The 20537-nt window shown below is 37.7% G+C and overlaps 4 protein-coding genes across 10 annotated transcripts; all 4 read right to left on the bottom strand.

The window, feature by feature from the left end:
- Positions 1–500: 500 nt before the first annotated feature.
- LOC107899437 (uncharacterized) lies at positions 501–2525 on the bottom strand. Of its 3 annotated transcripts, none has more exons than XR_001684683.2 (5): positions 2270–2525; positions 1633–1700; positions 1447–1532; positions 819–866; positions 501–747 (listed from the first exon to the last, which is right to left on the bottom strand). XR_001684683.2 is itself a non-coding variant. In XM_016825155.2 (5 exons), exons 1-5 carry the CDS (start codon positions 2310–2312, stop codon positions 541–543), a joined length of 429 nt encoding a protein of 142 aa, XP_016680644.1. In that variant the 5' UTR covers positions 2313–2520; the 3' UTR covers positions 501–540. The 3 variants fall into 3 exon arrangements, 2 of the variants coding, with proteins under 2 accessions (XP_016680644.1, XP_016680645.1); XM_016825155.2 differs by having other exon boundaries at positions 1633–1677; positions 2270–2520; XM_016825156.2 differs by lacking the exon at positions 1633–1700 and having other exon boundaries at positions 2270–2514.
- A 1601-nt stretch (positions 2526–4126) lies between these two features.
- LOC107898219 (uncharacterized) lies at positions 4127–4801 on the bottom strand. The gene has a single exon (XM_016823751.1). It carries the CDS (start codon positions 4799–4801, stop codon positions 4127–4129), a length of 675 nt encoding a protein of 224 aa, XP_016679240.1.
- A 7541-nt stretch (positions 4802–12342) lies between these two features.
- LOC107899436 (salt stress-induced hydrophobic peptide ESI3) lies at positions 12343–12845 on the bottom strand. Its single transcript, XM_016825153.2, has 2 exons — positions 12692–12845; positions 12343–12598 (listed from the first exon to the last, which is right to left on the bottom strand). Exons 1-2 carry the CDS (start codon positions 12770–12772, stop codon positions 12515–12517), a joined length of 165 nt encoding a protein of 54 aa, XP_016680642.1. The 5' UTR covers positions 12773–12845; the 3' UTR covers positions 12343–12514.
- A 155-nt stretch (positions 12846–13000) lies between these two features.
- LOC107899434 (uncharacterized) lies at positions 13001–19722 on the bottom strand. Of its 5 annotated transcripts, none has more exons than XM_016825149.2 (6): positions 19592–19722; positions 18233–19184; positions 18058–18116; positions 17884–17983; positions 13928–17788; positions 13001–13414 (listed from the first exon to the last, which is right to left on the bottom strand). In XM_016825149.2, the coding sequence occupies exons 2-5, from the start codon at positions 19170–19172 to the stop codon at positions 13962–13964; spliced, it is 4926 nt and encodes a 1641-aa protein (XP_016680638.1). In that variant the 5' UTR covers positions 19173–19184; positions 19592–19722; the 3' UTR covers positions 13001–13414; positions 13928–13961. The 5 variants fall into 5 exon arrangements, with proteins under 5 accessions (XP_016680638.1, XP_016680640.1, XP_016680641.1 ...); XM_016825151.2 differs by having other exon boundaries at positions 13001–13403; XM_016825152.2 differs by having other exon boundaries at positions 17953–17983.
- Positions 19723–20537: the final 815 nt, after the last annotated feature.

Genomic DNA, 20537 nt, shown 5'->3' with positions numbered 1-20537 from the left:
CAATATAAAAATGAGTTTAACATACGGTATGATAATCCTATGATAACATTTTATTTTAATAGTCAATTTTAATAGAAAACATTTTTTTTATATTTTATTTTATCCTTTATAATAACATGATAACAACAATTAATTATAAGGTATACTCTTTAATAAATTAATTATTTATAGCAATCTTTTGGTGAAATAAAAAGCTTCAAATTTTACATGAAAATTACTAAATTTTAATAACATTAGTTCTTTTCATATGTGAAATAAAAAATCAAAACTCATAGTCCTTTGATCTTATGTTATTCAAAAACTCATAGTTCTTTATGTTATTCAAAAACATGAAGAAAACTCGACATAAATACAGAAGGAGCTGAGATCTGTAATCCCTTTGTCTCAAAAGCCATTTCTCATTTTATGTTATTCAAAAACTCATAGTTCTTTAAGTTATTCTCGTATAATAAATCGCAAATTCTCTACATAGCAAAAAGGATAAATAATTAACGACATGCTGAAGAAAAAAGAAATCCAAATCCAAGTGGAACGATACTGTCAATTTACATAATCTGAAAAATACATAAAAGAATGATAGATGTGTTTTGCAAGGAACATCAGTGTGAATACAGATACCTGTTTTTCCATTTCCTTGGTAGCGGAAAACAGATAAAATTTGATATCATTCTTCTGAATGTATAGTGCAAATGCTTGCAAGTTACGAATGTCGTTCATCATAAGATCCTGGATTCCCGGATGTTGCACCTGCCATAAGCTTGAATGGTCAAAATCACATAGACATATGAGGTTTTAAAATCATTTTCAAGGGGACTTACCTTAACAACAACATCGATCTTATCACCTCTCAATCCTGCTTGATGAACCTAATTCAGATACAAACATATGTTAAGGTATATCCACTAGATTCTTGTAAGCATTATCCTATTTTCAGAACCCGAGAACCCCGCAAAACTGTTAAACTTTATGGTAGCATTAAAACAGCAAATGTGTCATATCCTGTTGTATGTTGGCAAGCATGAAGCTTATTTAATGAAAATGCTCAGCCTTCAAAGATTTTATATGTTTAAATACATAAACCAATACCCTTCCCAGCATGCTCATATAAAACTTCAAGCCAGGTAAAGAAATGAAAAAGTAATACATGTGCGATTGATGCAGAACCAAGAGGATTTACATCAAAATTCTAAAAAATTTCACCGATGCTTCGACCAAACTCCTCTAAAACAAGTTGAACAGCATCAAATGTCGTAACATATATAGAAAACAACATGAAACAAAGAAGCACATTTCTATTAAATTATGACACCATCCTCTTATAGAGTTCTTTAATGAAGTAATTCAATAACTCATATCATACAAAATAACCTATACAAAGCCAATTTAATGCATTCGAGTCATGATCAATGTCAAATTATAAAACATAGAGAAAGATAATCCACAAACCTTGAAAATTGAAATCATCAACGAGCACAAAGCATTCCAGCAAAGGATCCTCAAGAAGAGACCTGCAATACGACTGGTAGGTTCCCCTACACACACACAAGTTGCAGAATCAATACAAATATCCACTGAACACAAACAAAAAACAATCAACCATACAAATAAACAATCAACAAAAGTAAAATTCACCTCCAATATAAAAAGATAACCTTATATCCAGCCTTGATAAAATACCTACAAATAATCGTTTTTTACGTCTGCAATATGCATGTTTAAATGTTAAAATGTTTGGAAATCAACTAGTAGAAATCGTAAACTTCCAGATTGCTTACTTGCAAAATAAAAGCAAAATGAAAAATTAATATAATTCCAAAATAAGCAACAAGCCAGTTGCGAAAATTTTACAGATCAAGAAACATATAAGTAAAATTCAATGGGAAACAAGAAATAAGTCTTGAAACAAATCAATTTTTTTCTGGAAATCTTGAATTTTTTTTAAATCTAGAAAAAAAAACATTGTCGAATTAATGAAAACTTGGGGGAAACAAAAAGAAAAAGACCTGATAAAATCAAATTCTTTTTATTTCTACAAATTTTTTGGTTCATCTAAAAAAGCGTTGGCAGAGTAATAGTTAGGGGAAAACAAGTTCCAGAAAAAAAAACAAATTTATTTTTTAAATCTTCACTTTTCTTTGTTAATCTGGGAAAAAATCATCCCCAAATTAAGCCAAATTCAGGGAAACAAAAAATCCTCAAAAAAAAGTAAATCTTTTGAAGAGAGATGAAGATGAAGAACGAATAATATGAAAATTTTAACATAACTTACCTTTAATCAGGATGAACAATCTGAAGCGGGTGAGCTTATGCATATCGTTGATTTCAACCCAGGTTTCAATTTGGGAAAATAATTGGGGAAAGCAAGAGGGGACATTTTGGTCCAGCTATGGTTTCATTTTCATTCCATCCTGAATGGAATCGCAATTCTTAACCCATGTGACGGAATGTGTATTACGAGCCTTCCCGTAATACAGTCGGTTTCCATTACCGGCCTATTCGCAAATACCCCCAACCAAACAAAGTAATAAATTGGGCCTACCGAATAGACAAGTAAAAGTTATGGGATTACACTCAACCAAACATGATATAAAGTTGTTATTCCCATAGAAATAGGGTTAATTTAGAGCCCATAGCCATATAATCTACTTACAAAGCATTTATAACTTTTGACACTTTACACGTGCTTTTCTAAGATTCATATTTGTTTTACATTAAAGGTGAGTTTGGATGGACAGTGCGTTTATCTGCGATTAGTGTAAAAATAGCGGTAGTGGTGAGATTAGATACTGTAGCGTGAGAAAAAAAGTAAGTAAATGCGCCACACCGCACTCAATCGTCCATCCAAACTCACCCTAAATCAACATAGCCGTCTACCATGAACTTTTGAGTTCATGGTTCTAATGATTAAAAAATTATAATAAAAAATATGAATATCATAATATATTTTTCAAAAGATCATAAGAATCTATAATATCACACTATATGATATTCTAAATATATCGCATGCATATCCTGACTTCTAGTAATTTTATGAGTAACCAATGAAGGAAAAAAAATTGATGTGAATTATAAATCAAGAATTACATTCCAATCATGCAATTGCCCAATCAACAATCTCATGTTATATATTCAATCTAAATTATTAAGAAAACTTTAAAAACTTAATTCATAACTAATCAAAACTAAAAATTTTAACATAATTCCAAATACTCCTAAGAACAAATTAATCTAAAAACATTAATTCTCAATTGTTAGAACTGTAAAAACAAGATCTAATATAAACTTAAAACTATAAATCAGGATCTGTTATGTCAAATCACTTAAAACAAAACTAGATATGGAAGCGTACCTAAGTTCATTGATTTCTTGAAATCCAAATTAGCACACAAGAAATTTAGAGAAACTAAATATGAAATATTAGTAAAGTTATCTGATGTGTAATTTGGGAAGCATAGCCCTAATATATAACTTTTGCATATTAATCCTAATTTCTAATCAACCCATCATTAATTAGAAATTAGTTATTAGAATATTTACATATATTTGACTCATACTTTATTTAATAATTAAAATTCGATAAACCTTAATCAAATTAGATCACTATTAAATTGGGCTAATCTATTATGATAGTAAATAATAACTTGTTGATACGAACCCACCCAGGGACTCAGCTAACTTCAATCGAGATCCAATCAAGCTACAAATTAGTCCAATTAATCGAGCTCGATCCAAGCATTCAAAGAAGCAAATTCGGCTTTGGTGGACAGATTTGGAAAAAGGCTTCCACCGATCGAGCTTGGGATTGCTCGTCTAGATCCTTTGCACTTTACTTCAAGCTGATTTGCCATTTAGCTAGCTAAACTAGCTGTTGAATAAGTTTCAAACATTCTTGATTATTTCGGTTTAATTAGCTTTGTTTTAAGTTTCTACAGCTTAATTACATGTCTGATTGATTTGTTTATAATTTTATCATTATCATTCGGTCATTATTTTGTCTTAGCATGCTGCATATTTAAGTCATTACATATTTAATTCATGTCATTGATGGTCCATTAAGCATGTCCAATTTCAGACAGATTTATTACATATTTATTATTTTTTTGAAAAAAACCCGAAGGTTAAAACTTTAATTGATCGCATCCTTTAAAACAAGATCATGGATCTCCGTCGGAAAATCCATGTTAAAATCCATACAACTCTTGTTAATAAAAGCCCATTTACAAAGAGCATCAGCTACTTTGTTACAACACCGAGGGGCCCAATTAGCCTTAAAAAAATTGAAACCAGCAGTGTGCTTACGAATCTCTTTCACCTGGTGGCCTATCAACGTCAAGTCCTCCTTTCTGCTATTGAAACGATTAACAATGCTTGCACAATCAGACTCCACCGACACATACTTCCAGTTTTTAGACCGAGCGTACTTGATACTCTCATCCAAGGCATACATCTCCGCCCACTCAATACTCGAAACTTTGTCAATCATGCCCACATGCCCCCCGTAAACGAAACCATCAGCATCCCTTGCCACCAGACCATAAAACACCAAGCTCTCCTGAATAGTAGCATCAAAGTTGATCTTGATAAACCCTGCCTCAGGCTTCTGCCAGACTCTTTCCACAATGGGCTTAGGGATCATCGGCCTATCCAACAGATTAAAAATATGGAAATCCTTATTCAAAGCCGCAGCCTTGTCCCAAATCACCTTGGCATCCTCCTCCACGTTACGAAACACTTTACTGTTTCTACCATTCCAAATATTCCATAGGGTAGCAATAAAATCCGACATAGCCTTCTTATCCATCACTCGGGCAGCATCCTCGATCTAGTCCACGCACCGATCATAGGTGCCCTGGAGCAGCTTCTGATTCAAACCCCCATACCGCAACACAGACCTAGCGCTAGGACAATCTCTCAAAGCATGGATGAGGGTTTCCCTCTCAATACCGCATCTCGGGCACAAGTTGTTGAAGTCCCTCCGAATTCTAGATATATTCTCGTAAGTTGGCAAAATGTCGTGCCCTAAACGCTAACAAAAAATCTTAATTTTTGGCAAGGTTTGCAATTTCCAAGTGAGGTTCCAGAAGAAGCGATGGGGGCCATAGCCCACTTTCTTCAACGTTAGCCAAGAGTAAGCAGACTTGGTGGAATAAGAGCCCTGGGGGTTATGAAACCATATACGAAGGTCATCCGAGCCATTAGGAAGAAAGGGAATTTTACTTATATAGTCCCCCATAATCTCCCCGAAAATCAACTTAACCCTGCAAGTATTCTACCCATCTTTATTACCGTTCAAAAGATCACAAACCTTGTTTTACTGAACCAGCCTTCTATCAATACAGATGGACTTACCGGATAAGCCTTCAAAACCCCAGTTATCATTCCAGATATCAATCTTGCAGCCGTTCTCAACCCTCCACCCGAAACCCTCTTGAAGCCACGTGGCCGCCTTTTGAATACTCTGCCAAGTGAAGGACGGACTGACGACTCGCTTAGAGTGGAAGATGTCACCATCAGGGAAGTACTTAGCCTTCAAAACTTTGTAGTAAAGCATGTCTTTATAGCTCATTAGGCGCCACATAAAGCAACATTAAAACGCCTTAAGTCTCTAAATCCCAGGCCTTTCATGCCCTTCGGGAGGCACAACCTATCCCAGGCCAGCATATTCTAACCCCTGTTCTTATCTTTACCCCCCCACCACACCCTACGGAGCAGGGACTGAATCTTATCAATAACACCATTCGGGATAAAGAACACCAAGAAAGCATAGGTCGGGATGGACTGAATGATGGCTTTGATGAAGATCTCTTTTCCACCATTATAACAGTCTCTTAGACCAGCTGTTGATCCTATTGGCAACACGATCAATGATGTTCTGAAAGACCACCAACTTCTTCTTACCCACCGGGATAGGCAGACCAAGGTACCCATCAATGTTATCCACCACCTTCATTTTCAGCAATCTGCTAAGGGTTGTGCGTTTCACGTCCGGAGTGTTAGGATTGAAGAAAATCATCGACTTGTCAAAGTTGATGCTTTGCTCAAAACTTTTTTCGAAAGTATCCAGGATCCTCATGACTGACTTTGCTTCATGCTACGAGTTCCTAACAAACAATAAAGCATCATCAGCAAAAAACAAATGATTAATACTCGGGCCATTCTTACTAGCCCTAAGGCCTTTGATGCTTTTTGTCTCTTGAGCATGGGTAAGCATGCGAGACAAAGCATCCATGCAAAAGAGAAAAAGGTAAGGGGAAAGGGGATCCCCTTGTCTAAGACCCCTTTTAGGGGTAATAAGCTCGGAAAGAGTCCTGTTACATTTTACTCTATACCGAACAGTACTAACGCAGTCCATAATAATATTCACCCACTCATGAGCAAACCCCATCTTCAGCATAACATTTTTAAGGAAAAGCCAATCCACCATATCGTAGGCTTTGCTCATATCGAGCTTAACCACACACCCCTTGTTTGACCATTTATTCGAGTTATGCAGGTTGTGAACCAACTCGTGGGCCACTACAACACTATCATGGATCATCCGATTGGGGACAAAAGCGCTCTGGTAATGGCTGATACATAAATGAAGGTTCTCCTTAAGACGGTTAGCCAGCACCTTTGAGATAATTTTGTAAACCACCCTACAAAGGCTAATCGGGCGAAAGTTAGACATAACGCAAGGGTTCTTTATCTTGGGAATCAAAACAATAAGAGTTTCATTGATGCACTCAGCGCTTCTGTCGCCTTTAAGGATGGAATGGCACAGGCTAAGCACGTCTTTCCCCACGATAGACCAATTTTCTTTGAAAAAGCTACCCAACAACCCGTCAATTCCAGGAGCCTTCCGAGGGTCCATTTGGTTGAAAGCCTTTATAATCTCACTATCAGTAAACTCCACCAACAGTCTCTTGTTAACATCCTCGTCAATACACTTGGGGATCAGATGCGTGACGCACCCATTCCCCCTATGACTCGGAGCATTAAACAAATTATAAAAATAGTTCCAAGCAATCTGACAAATCTCCTTCTTATCAACGCGCCACACACCCTGCTCATCTTTAAGGCTGTCGATACTATTCTTTGATCTACGGCTAGAAGCTTTCGCATGGAAAAAGCGGGTGTTCATATCCCCCTCCTTCAACCATTGTGTCCGCACCCTCGTGGCCCAATATTTTTCTTCCACCTCGTAGTGGTAGCCCAACTTGCTCCTTGCGATTTTCAGAAGGTTCGTTGAACTCTCACTAATTTGACCATCCATAAGGTTGTGAATATCCTTCTCCAACCCTTTGATAATGTTTCTTAACTTTCTGACCCTATTGTACTGCCAGGGACCCAGCTTGTCTTTCACCAGCTTCATCTTATCTACCGTATTACAACCCTCCATAGACCAGGCCTTAGAGATAATGTCCTTAGCTTCCTGCTCCTTGGCCCAACAAATGTCGTACCTAAACCAAGCTCTAAGATCATAACCCTTCTCCTTAGGATTGTTGCCATACAAATCCAATAAAATAGCCTCATGGTCCGACTTAGATTGGCGAACAATGCTCGAAGTAATGAATGGCATCTTCTCAATAATAATATCCGAAATGAGGAATCTATCCAGCCTTTCCTTGATAACCCCAGTGCCCTCTCTATTATTGGTCCAAGTAAACCACCCATTCTTGGTTTTAACGTCACTCAGGTTTAAAACATCCAAGATATCCCAAAAATCATCCATCATGTTCGTAGGCTTTCTGCAACCCCTTTCTTTTTCCGAATTATTAAGGATAACGTTGAAGTCCCCTCCAACAATCCACCCTTCATTAACCTTATCTTTCACCTTCTTTAACATATCCCACGCATGATGACGTAAATTAGGATTAGGGTGGCCATAGGAACCAGTGAACCGAATAACCTCGCCATTGTCCAACTTAATCAACGAGTCAATGTGGAACTTGGAGTAAGTCTGGATAGTAACATCAACATCTTCCCTCCACATCATAGCCAGACCGCCGCTTTTCCCTTCAGAGCTAACAGTAAGGCAGCCTCCCATCCTGCACCTAGATTGAATACGAGAAAACTCGTTAGAATGGACTTTAGTTTCGCAAAGAAAAAGAATATCAGGGACATTAGCAACCAGGAGTTGCTTCAACTCGCGAACTATCGCCGGGTTCCCAACCCCGCGACAGTTCCAACAAAAGATTTTCATTGCTCTTGGCGGGGCTGGTCACCAGCCGCCGCCTCTGAAGGTGAAAAAGAACCACCAAGCCTTCTTTTAACTTGTCTCGCTAGACTTTCGAACGCAAAGTAGCATTGTAAACTCTTTTGTCTCTTTCTCTTGCTTTTGGACTTTCCATTCCCCTCCTTGATCTGTTTAAACTTTCTATTTTCCAAAGGAGAGGTAGATAGAGATTCCTCCTCAGGCATCCTTTCCTTTCCGTCCATACTTGGTTTCCAGCTTTCGTTACTTGATCTGGTCAAGCTTTCATCCTTGTTTTCGCTCGGTTTTCTGAGTTAAACACTTCCACCCCATTTCTTCTCATCCCCTTATCCTGATTTTGGTTAACAGCAGGTGCCCTCATCCAGTTTCCAAATTGAAGGTTCGTAAGTCTTATTCCGCCCTCCAGCATATTTTTCGTGCACCCTTTCAAGGAATGCCCTATGATCCCACACAAATGACAAAAATCTGGAAGCCTTTCATATTTCAGCAGACCTATTCTTTCAATGCCATCTCTATCCATAAATTTCACAATCCTTCTCAGGGGTTTTGACACAGCGATTTTGACTTTCAATCTCATGAATTCTGTCCAACTCCCATATCTATCCTTCCAATCAATTGCCACCAACTCACCAATCGAATTTCCAACATCCAAAGCTGTTTGACGGTCCATAAGTTCAATAGGGATGTTGTAAATCCTCAACCAGAATGGTACCATTTGGAATTCATAGGATTCCATGTCCTGTTCTTTCACGAAGGGGAGCATCGAAAATAAACACCTATCGAACAGCCATGGAGAGAGGTTTAAAATACGGCTTCTATCCTCTTGACACCCAAACTTCACAATAATCACCTTATCTTTTAGGGCAACGAAGTCAACTTCCTCTTTTGTGAACCAAAGCGACTTAAAGACCCTATACATCGCCTCCCTGTTCGATAAATCAGTAGCCATAATTTTTCCCATCGCCCATGCCTCCCAGCTTTGAGCCCTATCCGCTTCTCCTGTATTAACAACCAGGGAAGATTCTTCCTCCGAGAAATTTAATCTTCCTAACAGTTCATTAATTTCATCCATTAATACAGAAAGAAATAAGCCCAGTCTTTCCCTCCCAAAGACCTAGCACAAGGGATTCAAAAACAAGTAAAGAAAGCAAAACCACAACAAGAAACTTTTCATGCATGAAAACACCACCAACTCTACGTAAGAAAACCCTAAAGAAAGAAACCCTTGAGACCCTCAAGGGCCCACAACAAAGAAAACACAAGCGACCCACAAGAACAGAAAAAATAATAAAAAAGAATCACAAGAATCAGCAACAGACAAGGAAAACAACGAAAGAGATGTAAAGCCAAGAAAACACCGCAAGGAAACCGGTTAATCTCCAAGAGAAAAGGAGAAGACCGATTCGGAGAGAGGGCGATAAAACACGCCGCGAACCACCAGCGCCCAAACGCAACCACGACTTTACACCGGGAAGAATCAACAAAAACAAAGACATCAAAACAACTCCCTCAGAAACCTCCTAACTGCCATAATATTCAAAAGAATAAGGCAGACTCTCAAAGATACATGGACTCAAAGCATACATCCTCTCTATTACATATTTATTTGTGTTTATTTTGTCTTGTTGATATTTTAAGCAAGTGTTTAAATATGTCATAAGCTGGACGTTTTAAATATGTTTTAGGTATATTAATTTTGTCTTGTTTCATACAGCTTTACTATATGTTTATTTGGGTCTTATTTCGGACACATTAATTGTGTCTAATGCTTAGACAAATTAATTGTGTCCAGTTGTTTCTTTTAACCACATTTAATCCGTCCTTATTGTTTGTCCTGAAGGCAGGTTGTATTTGCTGCTCTCAATAGGCTCAATGTACGGCAATTAAAGGCAGCAAGCAGCTAGACATTCAGGGGGCTGAACATACATCTGGGAATTCATGTATCTAACTGATACATCGAAGCTAGTTAATGAAGGACCATACACCTGCATGTGAATGCAACTTAGGAGTTGATTGTGCATTATTCAGTTGGCTCTTCATGAAAACAAAGAGCCGACAATTGTGAGCTGAACAGCCAGCCCCTATGACCATTCGGCGTTCCATCTCGATTCACTTGTCGATTCATGCATTAAGGTAGAATTTATTTCAACTAATAAACATCTTAGCTGAGCATGCATGAACGTGCCAAAGGGGATGAAAGTGTCCATTCGGCTGAAGCATGAATTTCATGAACCAATTTTAATGATTGATCAGCCATCAACTCTAGTGACCGTTCCAGGCTCAATGTTCACACCCATGACCATTCGGTTGAGCATGAATCTACTAAGTTCATAAACCAATTCCATTTCCATTCAATTTCTGTTCATGTATTCGGCAGCCTCAAGGGAGTTTTTACTCAGCCATTAAACACCTTTGACCAACCATCTAAATGCATTTTCAGTATCAATTAATTCAAGTCAGCTCAAAGGCTGTTCGTGCACACCAAAGGGTATCTCATCAAGATTGCTCGTGGAACTCAATGGACAACCGATTATTGAAATCATACATTGGATGTTTTCAGCTAAAATTAAGTCAATAGATTGCATTTAAGATAGAATTATTCATGTGGCTATTCGATTGGACTACTGGCAGCTTATAAATAGCTTCTTGTAAATTGTTTGAAGGTTACACAACTTACACAACTTGATCAACTTTATTCATCTTGATATTTTATGAAATATTTCAGACTTTGTGAGTTTTTTTCCAACTCTCATTGTTCTTGGTGATTTGATCTGACTTATTTAGCATTGCTAGTAGCGTCATCCTATCCCCATTCTTGAACTTATCACTTTCGAGTATGGCGTTCATCCCTTATACCGTTGGTTCCTATCTTACTAGATAGCGGGTCTCGGTTCTATCCAACTTTCCGCCAATCACCTTGAAACGTTTAAGAATCAAGTCTTTAATTTCTATTAAAGGTTTATTCTTGTTTTAAGTTCGTTATATCCATCTATTCAACCTATCTTCATTTTTATCCGCGGTTTTAAACCATTTTCTTTAAAATATAAACCTTTTGTTAAACCGAAACGAGAACTACTTAATTTGACGATTGGGCATTTCAACGACTCAATTACCCCCGTAATCAGGTTCGTATCACTTGCAATTACTTTTGTTATATACGTGATGTCCATATTTTTCAACACATTTGAATCTCAGATTTGGTTGCATAGCATGATGTAATTATGTGTTAAGCTTAATAATACGTATAAATTATTCAAGTGATTTATAAATAAGATTATAGTTGCTCTGACAACGAATATAATATTTTATAGCTCAAATAAGATTTGATCAGGTATGGGATATTACAAATTGTAATATACGAATTTTAAATTATGTATTAAAAAAAAAAAGAAGTCATCCTATTGAGTTCATATGATCAAGAAAAAATATCCATCCGTCAAGAAAAATCAAGAAAATGGACATGGCATGCCAGTAATTTAAAAAAAATAAAAATATATTTTAAATTTGATAAAAAAAAATCTTTTGAGTTCTTATGATCAAGAAAAATTACTAATATTTTTTAGTAAATTCTTTTACCCTTAAACTAATAATTTATTTTTGAAAAGAAAATTGTATTGGAAACTTGAAAAAACCAAAAAGAAAAAGTGAGAGCAAGGATATAGTTTTCAATTTAGAAGAAAAGTTTATGATATTTGAATTTTGAGAATTTTAAAAAATTTCTGGGATTTGTTGAAATCCAAATCCATGTTCAGAAATTTGCCCAAATCTTGATTTTATAAAAGTTAAGATCATCACTTATGAGAATCCAAGTTGTGTGGAGAAAAAGAAGAAACCTGATGTGGAGGGCCATGGATGAATGGGTTATGAGGCAGTGTGGTCGAGCAAGGGGGAGTGGGAATATGTAAAATAAAGGAAAATGCTGTAAAGTAAATTGCGGTGGTGGATGAGAGGAAGGAAGAGCCTATCTACAAATTTTCAGGGTATGGTAGAAAGTGATTAATATTTATTAAAGAAGAAATAGAATGAGAATTAGGAGAGAATGTAGGCTAAAAGGATATCTTCTTTACAAGGTTTTTGATAATCAAATTCAATCTAATAATGTAGATACCAAATATTAATGCTTATTGATAAAGAATAAAAAAAAATGCAGGAAAAGATGTTTATAAAATCAAATCACTTCTAATCCTTTGCTTTACAATTGAGATACTCATGGAAGAAAACATATCTCATTAACTGAAAACACAGCTAATTTCCATCAAGATCTAAACCTAAAATACACCAAATTATAAAACAAAAGCAGAAAATATCTGCACTTTGCTATACTACTAATACATAAATTGCATATATAATTCCTGGAAGATAACCCACCAATGTCAGCACCAAATCAATCCAGAATTCCACCTGCCAACCCATCATCATTTTGTAATCCACATCATATACCAATATATATATATATATATATATGAAGAGAAAGAGAAAGGGAAAGTGAAATACCCCTAAGCCATAACGAAGAAAAACTCCAACAGGAGGAAGAAGAATTGCAAGAATCACTTCAATCAAAGTCTCTGAACCCATTTTTTCCAAATTAAACTCAATTTCTTTTCCATTTCTTCGGCTTCAAATAGCAGGGCTGAAGGACAGGTGGCAAAATTATGGAGCTTAGACCTTACAGATGGCGATCATTCCCCTTTGCATTCGGATTTGGATTTTACTCCAATCATAAATTCTTATTCGGCTCCAAGCAAACTTAATTTACCATTTTCCCATTTGAATATATTTTTATTATTCACGTCAAGTCCAACCTGAAAAGTTATGGATTCCATTTTGATTAACTGAACAAGCCAGTTTTGGCAAAAGAACATCATTAGCATTCATTCTTTACAGATCAAATTCACGAGGAACCAAAACAATTATCAGGAGCTGATAATCCCCTATACGACATCGATATGATTAAGCAGCAGAAAGAAATACATTCAATTAAACAATTCTCTAGGTCCTCTCCTCTAGGAATTAACATCAGTGAAAAACGTCATATCATATATTACACTAGCCGGAGCATATGTGAATGGCAATGCACTCAGTACAGCATAATTTGACAAAGAAAGAATCCGAGCACAAGAGACTCGAGTTGCACCAGACGAGCCATCTGCCGCCTCCTTGCTTTCTTTTATGGCAACTCGAATCAGAACCACTGGTGTGTTCTCCCCTACAACAATTCTGCCAAAAGATCACGATAAGAGAACCAGGAAACTAACGGAGATAAAATAAATGAGAAACCAAGAAACTAAAGCACATAAATAAAGACAAGTACAGGTCTTAGGGAACACCGATATAGGGTAAACTCACGTGATGCAGCAATCATGTAGGTTTCTCTACTTTGAACCAAGAGATACATTGAAGATGAACATCTAATTTAAGAATCAACTCCAACCTCATAAATACATTATAAGAAAAGATGTAAAACCCGAAGCATTTATCTTGACCCTACAAGCCCAAACAGCTGCTCCTATTTCTACCCATTGACTTAGTGATGCCATATACAGTAATATAGATTTAGGTTTTGACCTCTTCAACACCAGTAAACACTCAAAAGACGAAAATACAATTCTTTAACTGAATTAAGTGCATGAGATTGCAAGATATCACTCGAACCATGCTCTCAAATAGTTTCCAATTATTCTAACACCATCAAGTTAAAATCTTTCAAGAGATGCAAAAGAAAAGTAATACCTGAAATTTCTGAGTAGTTTTGACAGTAAAGCTATTAAGTTGCAGGTTCTACACTTTCAGCACCCGCAGGGGGTAAAGTTTCCATTTCCGTAGTTGTAGAAACAGCACATGTTTCCTCGCTGTTAGTTGTGAGAACTGTTGAAGCTTCCACACCAGAGGATGTGGGAGTAGTCAAAGTTTCCTCAGCTAAGTTTGTGGGACTGGTTGAAGTTTCCTCATCCAATTTTGTGGTCATAGTTGGACTGCCCTCATCCAAAGTTGTCGGAATAGCCAGAGTTTCCTCATGCAGGGTCACAGGAGCACTTGTAGTTTCCTCACCCGAGGTCGCAGGAATCTTTGCAGTTTCCTCACTCGTGGTTGTAGAAATGGTTAGAGTTTCTGGACCCAATGTTACAGGAACAGTAGGAGTTTCCTCATTGAAGGAAGGAGGAATAGTGGTTCCTTCACTGAATGACGGAGGAACAGCTGGAGTTTCTTCACTGAATATTGGAGGAACAGATGGAGTTTCTTCACCCAAGGTTTCAGGAATACTGGGGCTTTCCTCTGCCAAGGTCACAGGATCAGTAGGAGTTTCTTCATCCAAGTTAGTTGGAATGCCACGATTTTCGTCACTCGAGGTTGAGGGAATACTATGAGTTTCTTCACCCAATGTTGCAGGAAGGGTAGGAGTTTCTTGACCTAACGTTGCAGGCATGGTTGTTTCCTCACACAAGGTTGCAGGAACGGTCTTAGTTTCACAATCCAATTTTCCAGGAAGGGTGTGAGTTCCTCCACTGAAGATCAGAGTACCTACCGGAGCTTCTTCATTGGAGGCTGCAGGGACAGATGGAGTATCTTCGCCCAAGGTTCTAGAAATACTAGGGGATTCCTCTGCCAAGGTCACAGGATGGATAGGAGTTTCTGCATCCAAGTTTGGAAGAATACTACAAGTTTCTTCACCCGAGGGTGCCGGAATGCTACAAGTTTCTTCACCCACAGTTGCAGGAACACTAGGAATTTCTGGATGGAAGGTAGCAATGCTTGAAGTTTGATCACCCAAGGTTGTGGTCATAGTCGAAGTTCCTTTGCTCGAAGTTAAATGGGAAAATGAAGCTTCGTCAACCAAGCTTGCAGCAGCAGTTGAAGTTTGCTCATCAATGGTTGTGAAAACAGGCAAAGATTGTTCGCCTACAGTTGTGGCAACAGTAAAGGTTTTGTCAACAATAGTTGTAGCACCAGCCATTGTTTCCACACCTGCAGTCGTTGTAACAGGCAATGTTTTCTCATACATGGTTGTAGCAACATCCGAAGCTCCATCTGCTAAGGTCGTGGGAATGGCCAAAGTATCCTCACCTGTAGTTGAGGCTATGAACCAAGGCTCCTCATGGAATGTAGTAGCAATGGGTAAAGTTTCATCACCAAGGGTTGAAACCATGAATGAAGCTTCCTCACCTAGGCTTGGGGCAATAAGTGCATGGTCCCCACAAGGGGCTGAAGCAATGAATGGATTCTCCTCAGCTAGGATTGGAGCATACAATGAAGCTTTGAATGATTCCGAAATAGTGTAGTTGAGTTGATAAGTTACAGACACCGGCCCAAAGATGTTGAATTTCCTGGCACTATTGTAAGCAACTTCTGCATCGGATGATCTTCTAAAAACAACTCTGGCACGGCTGGTTTCGCAATCAACTTCTGTCTCGGATTCCTTTAATGGTCCAAAGTGCTTCAACATCTTATTTAGCTTTGTTTCTGAAGGAACAGAATTGATCTCAGGAAAGCTCATAACAATTTCTGCTGGGGCCCTCTCATCAACGTAGCCAGGGGGTTTCTGTGCTCTCAAATCATGACTGGCATCAGAATACCGCTTTCGAGACTTACGGACTTTTTGAATTGGTTTATCTAATTCGACAGGCACAAATTGATATTGTCCCCTATCGGTACCAAGTGATGGCTGCTCCTCGGAACCGTTTTGGACTATTCTGTCAGTCCAATAAGTGTCACTCATGTCCTCAAACTCAAAAGTTTCTGAAAAACCAATGATAGAATTTGGTGACTTCTTCCTTTGGCCAACTGCTTTGTCCCTGGAAAGTCGATCCAGAACTATCGAATCTCTGAAATCTGAGAAGAAGCTAATAATAATATTAAGAGAACTGTAACCTTTCATCGGATCACATGCTGCCAAGTGAAGTTGCAACAACAACTCGTCAAGTGATGAATATTCAGTCAAAATGCCCATCCGCTTTCGCCCTGCATCCTCAAGATTATCAATGGGAACATCATATCCACACGTGGCAGGAGTTTCACAGCCACCATCAAGCTTCTGTAACCTATCACCACTGGACTTTAGAATCGACGGGGATCCAGCCATTTGGCTTGCAGCTCTACTGATACGCTCACCGATCTTAAAGGAAGGCTTCGGGAAATGAGGCGTGCTTAGAGACCCTTTAGATGTCTTCCTCCGGTCCTGCATCACTGAGTCTTCCGAGGAATCAATGGCTTTTCTTTTCTTGCCAAATGATGATGAAGGGGGCTTATTACCCATCACATCAGACCCGATTTCACCATCAGGAGAATCAAATGTCTCGCTCATTAATTCGGACAAGCTTCTCTCCTTTTTACTAGGATACAATCCATCCTTCAGATTATGCTTCCGTTTAAGGTAAGATCTTCTCCGAGTCTTCGAAGCCTCGGATTTTTGCTCACCATCCGTATCCATAGGAGTAGCACAATCAACTACCTCGAGCCTTTTCTCCTCAGAAAATTGGGATTCAGGCAGCTGATGATAACCTTTTAAACGATAGAATGCCAACAATTGAGCTTTAGCAATCACAAGGTTGATTCGATCACCCCTACTGTATGGAGACTCCGCTAATGCTTTCATATAGTCAATTAATTTGTCTGGCTCAAAAGAACTAACACTTAAAGATACATCAACACCATCTCTTAAACTTGATTCTTCCTGAACTCCGGTATTCTCAACTTTTTGGAATTTTATCCTGTCATAGGCATACTTCGGTATGCAAGGGCAAGCCAGACCGAGCTCGACTCGTCTAGAAACTTCTTCCAAAGCACAATTGACTGCATTCTCGAATGATTCTAAATTACTTTGCTTTACTATTTGAGAGAAATGTGTTCGGAACGGCTTCAAAACAGATGGTTCATTCCAAGCAAATGTCCGATCCCCAAAGTATGCTACCAGAAAGCTGTCCTTCTTTTGATACTTCACTGCCTTCTTGGAAGCATCAGAAGGATCAAATATCTGTCCTGGCCACCATGGATGGCTCTTGACCTTACCCCAGACTAAATCAGAAACTGAAAATCCTCCTTCCTCGGACAGAAGCTGCTGGGCTTGATGCATCTTTACGCCACTCAAGGACTTGAGAGATGTCTGTTTAACAGTTTGTTCATCTACGTTGGTTGGCTGGTCAGAGTCGCTATCACGTTCTTCCACTTGCTCTAAACAATCCGGTTCATCACTAGTAATTTGATCTTCAACATTCATTTCTTGCCCTACACTTGAATCGTCCTCAGAAACCACATTTTTAGCCAACGGATCTTCATTTCCTGACGACTGTAACTCCTTATCAGAAGCAACAGCAGGAGATATTTGGTTCAAAACATTGTTATCAACTTTTGAGGCTTCACCTTCACCACTACCAACAAATACATCCATTTGGTGACCTAATGGTTCCGAAACATCACTTGCATCGTGATTTTTTGGGCTAACTCCCATTTTCTCAACTTTAACATCTTGCTCTGCATCAAAACCGACTTCTTTAGCATCGGAAACCTGCTTTTCAGCAAGCACTGCTTCCACCGTGCTTAAACCAACTCCCTCTCCTCCGTCAATAATTGGCTCAGGTTTTAAGGATTGGACATTACCTGCACAAGATAAACCCCGACCAAATCAACATTGTCAGAACCAAAAAAAAAAAAAAAGAAAATCAATTTAAAATAATCAACTCTTTCAACTTCACCCGTATCATGTTTTTGGGTGCTTAGATGAGGAGTTTTAACCTCCATCTGCTGTTGCTCGGAATCAGTACCTTGCTTGTCAATTTCCATGTTGGAACTAACCTGCAAAAGACGATGAATCAGTCTGGTCCAAAGATGCATATTTTTACCATCGGACTAATAGAATTTGGAAGTACCTTCTCGTTTAATTGGCCTGCGGCAATCGATCCAGTTGACTGACATGAATAGACCGGATCTGCATATATAATGTCGAGATTTTCAGTGCTAACACCTAATCTCAAACTTCATGGCTGTTCTTCAACTTGAATTTTCAAATTATGATCAAAAGCACTAAATGTCACTTTTTCATACCTTTAGCTTCAGAATCAGGAACACATTCAGCAGTAACCAGTGTATTGACATTCAAGGATGCGGCATCTACATTGACACTCGCAGCTTTCTTTATCGGTTCAGATATAGGAGTTTCTTGACCACCATCTAAGGCATTCAAATCTTCCTCATCAATTGCCATTGCAGCTTCCTCAACAATTTTAGTTTGTACACCTGAATCTTCGGATGCAGCAGACAAACATACAACTCGTTTCTGGTTTCCATGATTCAATTCATAACTATCCAAATTACCAACTTTACCTGTCTCCGTAGCTTGATTCAAATCTCCCCCACCTTCATTAATTCCGCTAGACTGCTCTGCGTTCTTACCTGCAGAACTATCAAGTGCACTGAAACCTAAAACCCTGGCTCCATTTACCTCATTCCAAGCCTTAGCTTCACCCCTTGAAACCTCATACCTTGAACCCAAATCACCAGCTAAATCACCTTCACTATCTAAGGTACTCGGATTACCCTCCAAACCAACTTCATCGGACTCATCACAACCACAAACTACATCATTAGAACAAGACCGAACCACACCTCCGTTTACCTCATTCTGAGCCCTAGCTTCACCACCCAAAACCTCATTCCTTGAACCCAAACCACCTACCGCATGGCATTCACTATCTAAGGTTCTCATGTTAACCTCCAAACCAACTTTACTGGACTCTTGATTACCACAAACCGCTTCATCAATAGAACGGGCCTGAACTGCCCCTCCATCTCCCCCATCAATATGAACATGAGAATCTAAAACCTCCACCGTTACATCATCTCCATTACCAAGACCCGCTTCACCTCCTTCCTTGATCCGAATTCGATCCTCGCAAGCCATTGTTTCAACCACAGTTTCACTAACAGTTACTGAAGATCCTGAAACAGTACTCACTGAATCACCCTTCTCTTTTGCCTCATCCATTCAATAACCGATCTGGGTATTTTCCAAAATCATCAAAATTAAAGCTCCAAGACTGAAATTTATAGAAGAAAAAAGAAAAAAATAGAAACCGATAAAATAGACATTTTCAGACCATATAAATTATAGTGATAAAAGAACTCAGCAACTGTTTCACTAACTAAGCAAACTATTTCCTTAGCTTCATCCATAAAAATCCTAGGTGTTACTCAAAATCATTAAAAAAAAGCTTCAGAATTTAAACTTCCCAAAGAAGGAAAAAAGTGGAAATTCTGATGAACCCTAATGACAAAAACTAAAACAAATATAAAGATACCTTCAAACTGAGAAATCGTAGGAGAAATGAAAGGAAAAGAAAATGATGAAAATTTTATTTCATAAACTAAAGAGATAAGATCTGAAGGTAAAGAATTTATGTTTACCTTCGAAAAACCTCGTGGCAAGACAACAGAAAAGGGTGGCCTGAGGATGATTTGAGTTTTGAAAGAGAGAATGAAAAATAGTACCGAAGAGAGAACGGAGGATTTATTTAAGAGATCCAAAGACAATAAACAAAAGCAATAATATAATTTTTGGCCCTTTAAGTTAGTAACTAGGTCCATTTTGGCACTATACTTTTCTTTTAGATACTTAAACTTGACAACGAGATCCATTTGATTTCTGAACTTGGATTTCGTCAAGAGTTAATAATATGATTAGTGTTTTTCCAACATGACTAGATTGGTCGATTAAACCAATTGGACCGAGAACCAATCAATACACTAGTCTAAACAAAGGGATTAATTAATTTAGAAACTACTTGAATCCAGCGAAACTTGAGAGACAAAAACTTGTAGTTGAACTCGTTTAATAAACTTTTTTTAAAATATGAATTTTTAATTATTTATATAATTATTGTTGGTCTAGTAGTTGAACTGATTGAATCAGGGATCAATTGTCTGACCAGCTCAACTACTGGTTCAGTTATTAGGACTTTGTATGTGAACTCTAAAATTAATGACCATGACGACCTTTTCACGGGCAGGATTATTCTCGAAATTTTGGATTGTTTGGGCAAATTTATTATGCCCAAAAAATGGGGCTGGTTAAAGATATGAGTTAGACTCCATATTTGAATATTCAATGCCTGAGCTCGGCCTGATGTAACCTCTTTTTTGAAGTTAGTGATGTTTTATATTATATTATATTTATATATTATATAATTTATAATACATAAAAATTAAAGTAGTATAATGTAAACATTAAAAAATGTTAAGATCACTATATATAAAAATTTAATAAGTTAAAAATATTAAATTAAAAATAATATAACTATATATTTTTAATTTTTTTTAAAAATAATATAATTGAGCCTAAAATAGAATTGAT

This window comes from Gossypium hirsutum, chromosome D04 (assembly GCF_007990345.1).
Source record: "Gossypium hirsutum isolate 1008001.06 chromosome D04, Gossypium_hirsutum_v2.1, whole genome shotgun sequence".
NCBI lineage: Eukaryota > Viridiplantae > Streptophyta > Magnoliopsida > Malvales > Malvaceae > Gossypium > Gossypium hirsutum.
The sequence above is the reverse complement of the archived record's forward strand: the minus strand, read 5'-3'. Positions and strand labels throughout refer to the sequence as shown.

Coding starts and splice junctions, on each gene's coding strand:
- LOC107899434 (XM_016825149.2), bottom strand. CDS start 19,172: ATGGATGAGGCAAAAGAGAAGGGTGATTCAGTGAGTACTGTTTCAGGA. Junction 18,117..18,232: donor TCCTGATTCTGAAGCTAAAG/GTATGAAAAAGT, acceptor TTATATATGCAG/ATCCGGTCTATTCATGTCAG. Junction 17,984..18,057: donor CAGGCCAATTAAACGAGAAG/GTACTTCCAAAT, acceptor CGTCTTTTGCAG/GTTAGTTCCAACATGGAAAT.
- LOC107899437 (XM_016825155.2), bottom strand. CDS start 2,312: ATGCATAAGCTCACCCGCTTCAGATTGTTCATCCTGATTAAAG. Junction 1,678..2,269: donor ATTGTTCATCCTGATTAAAG/GTAAGTTATGTT, acceptor GATTATTTGTAG/GTATTTTATCAAGGCTGGAT. Junction 748..818: donor AGATCGATGTTGTTGTTAAG/GTAAGTCCCCTT, acceptor AGCTTATGGCAG/GTGCAACATCCGGGAATCCA.
- LOC107899436 (XM_016825153.2), bottom strand. CDS start 12,772: ATGGGTTCAGAGACTTTGATTGAAGTGATTCTTGCAATTCTTCTTCCT. Junction 12,599..12,691: donor TTCTTCGTTATGGCTTAGGG/GTATTTCACTTT, acceptor ATGGGTTGGCAG/GTGGAATTCTGGATTGATTT.
- LOC107898219 (XM_016823751.1), bottom strand. CDS start 4,801: ATGGATAAGAAGGCTATGTCGGATTTTATTGCTACCCTATGGAATATT.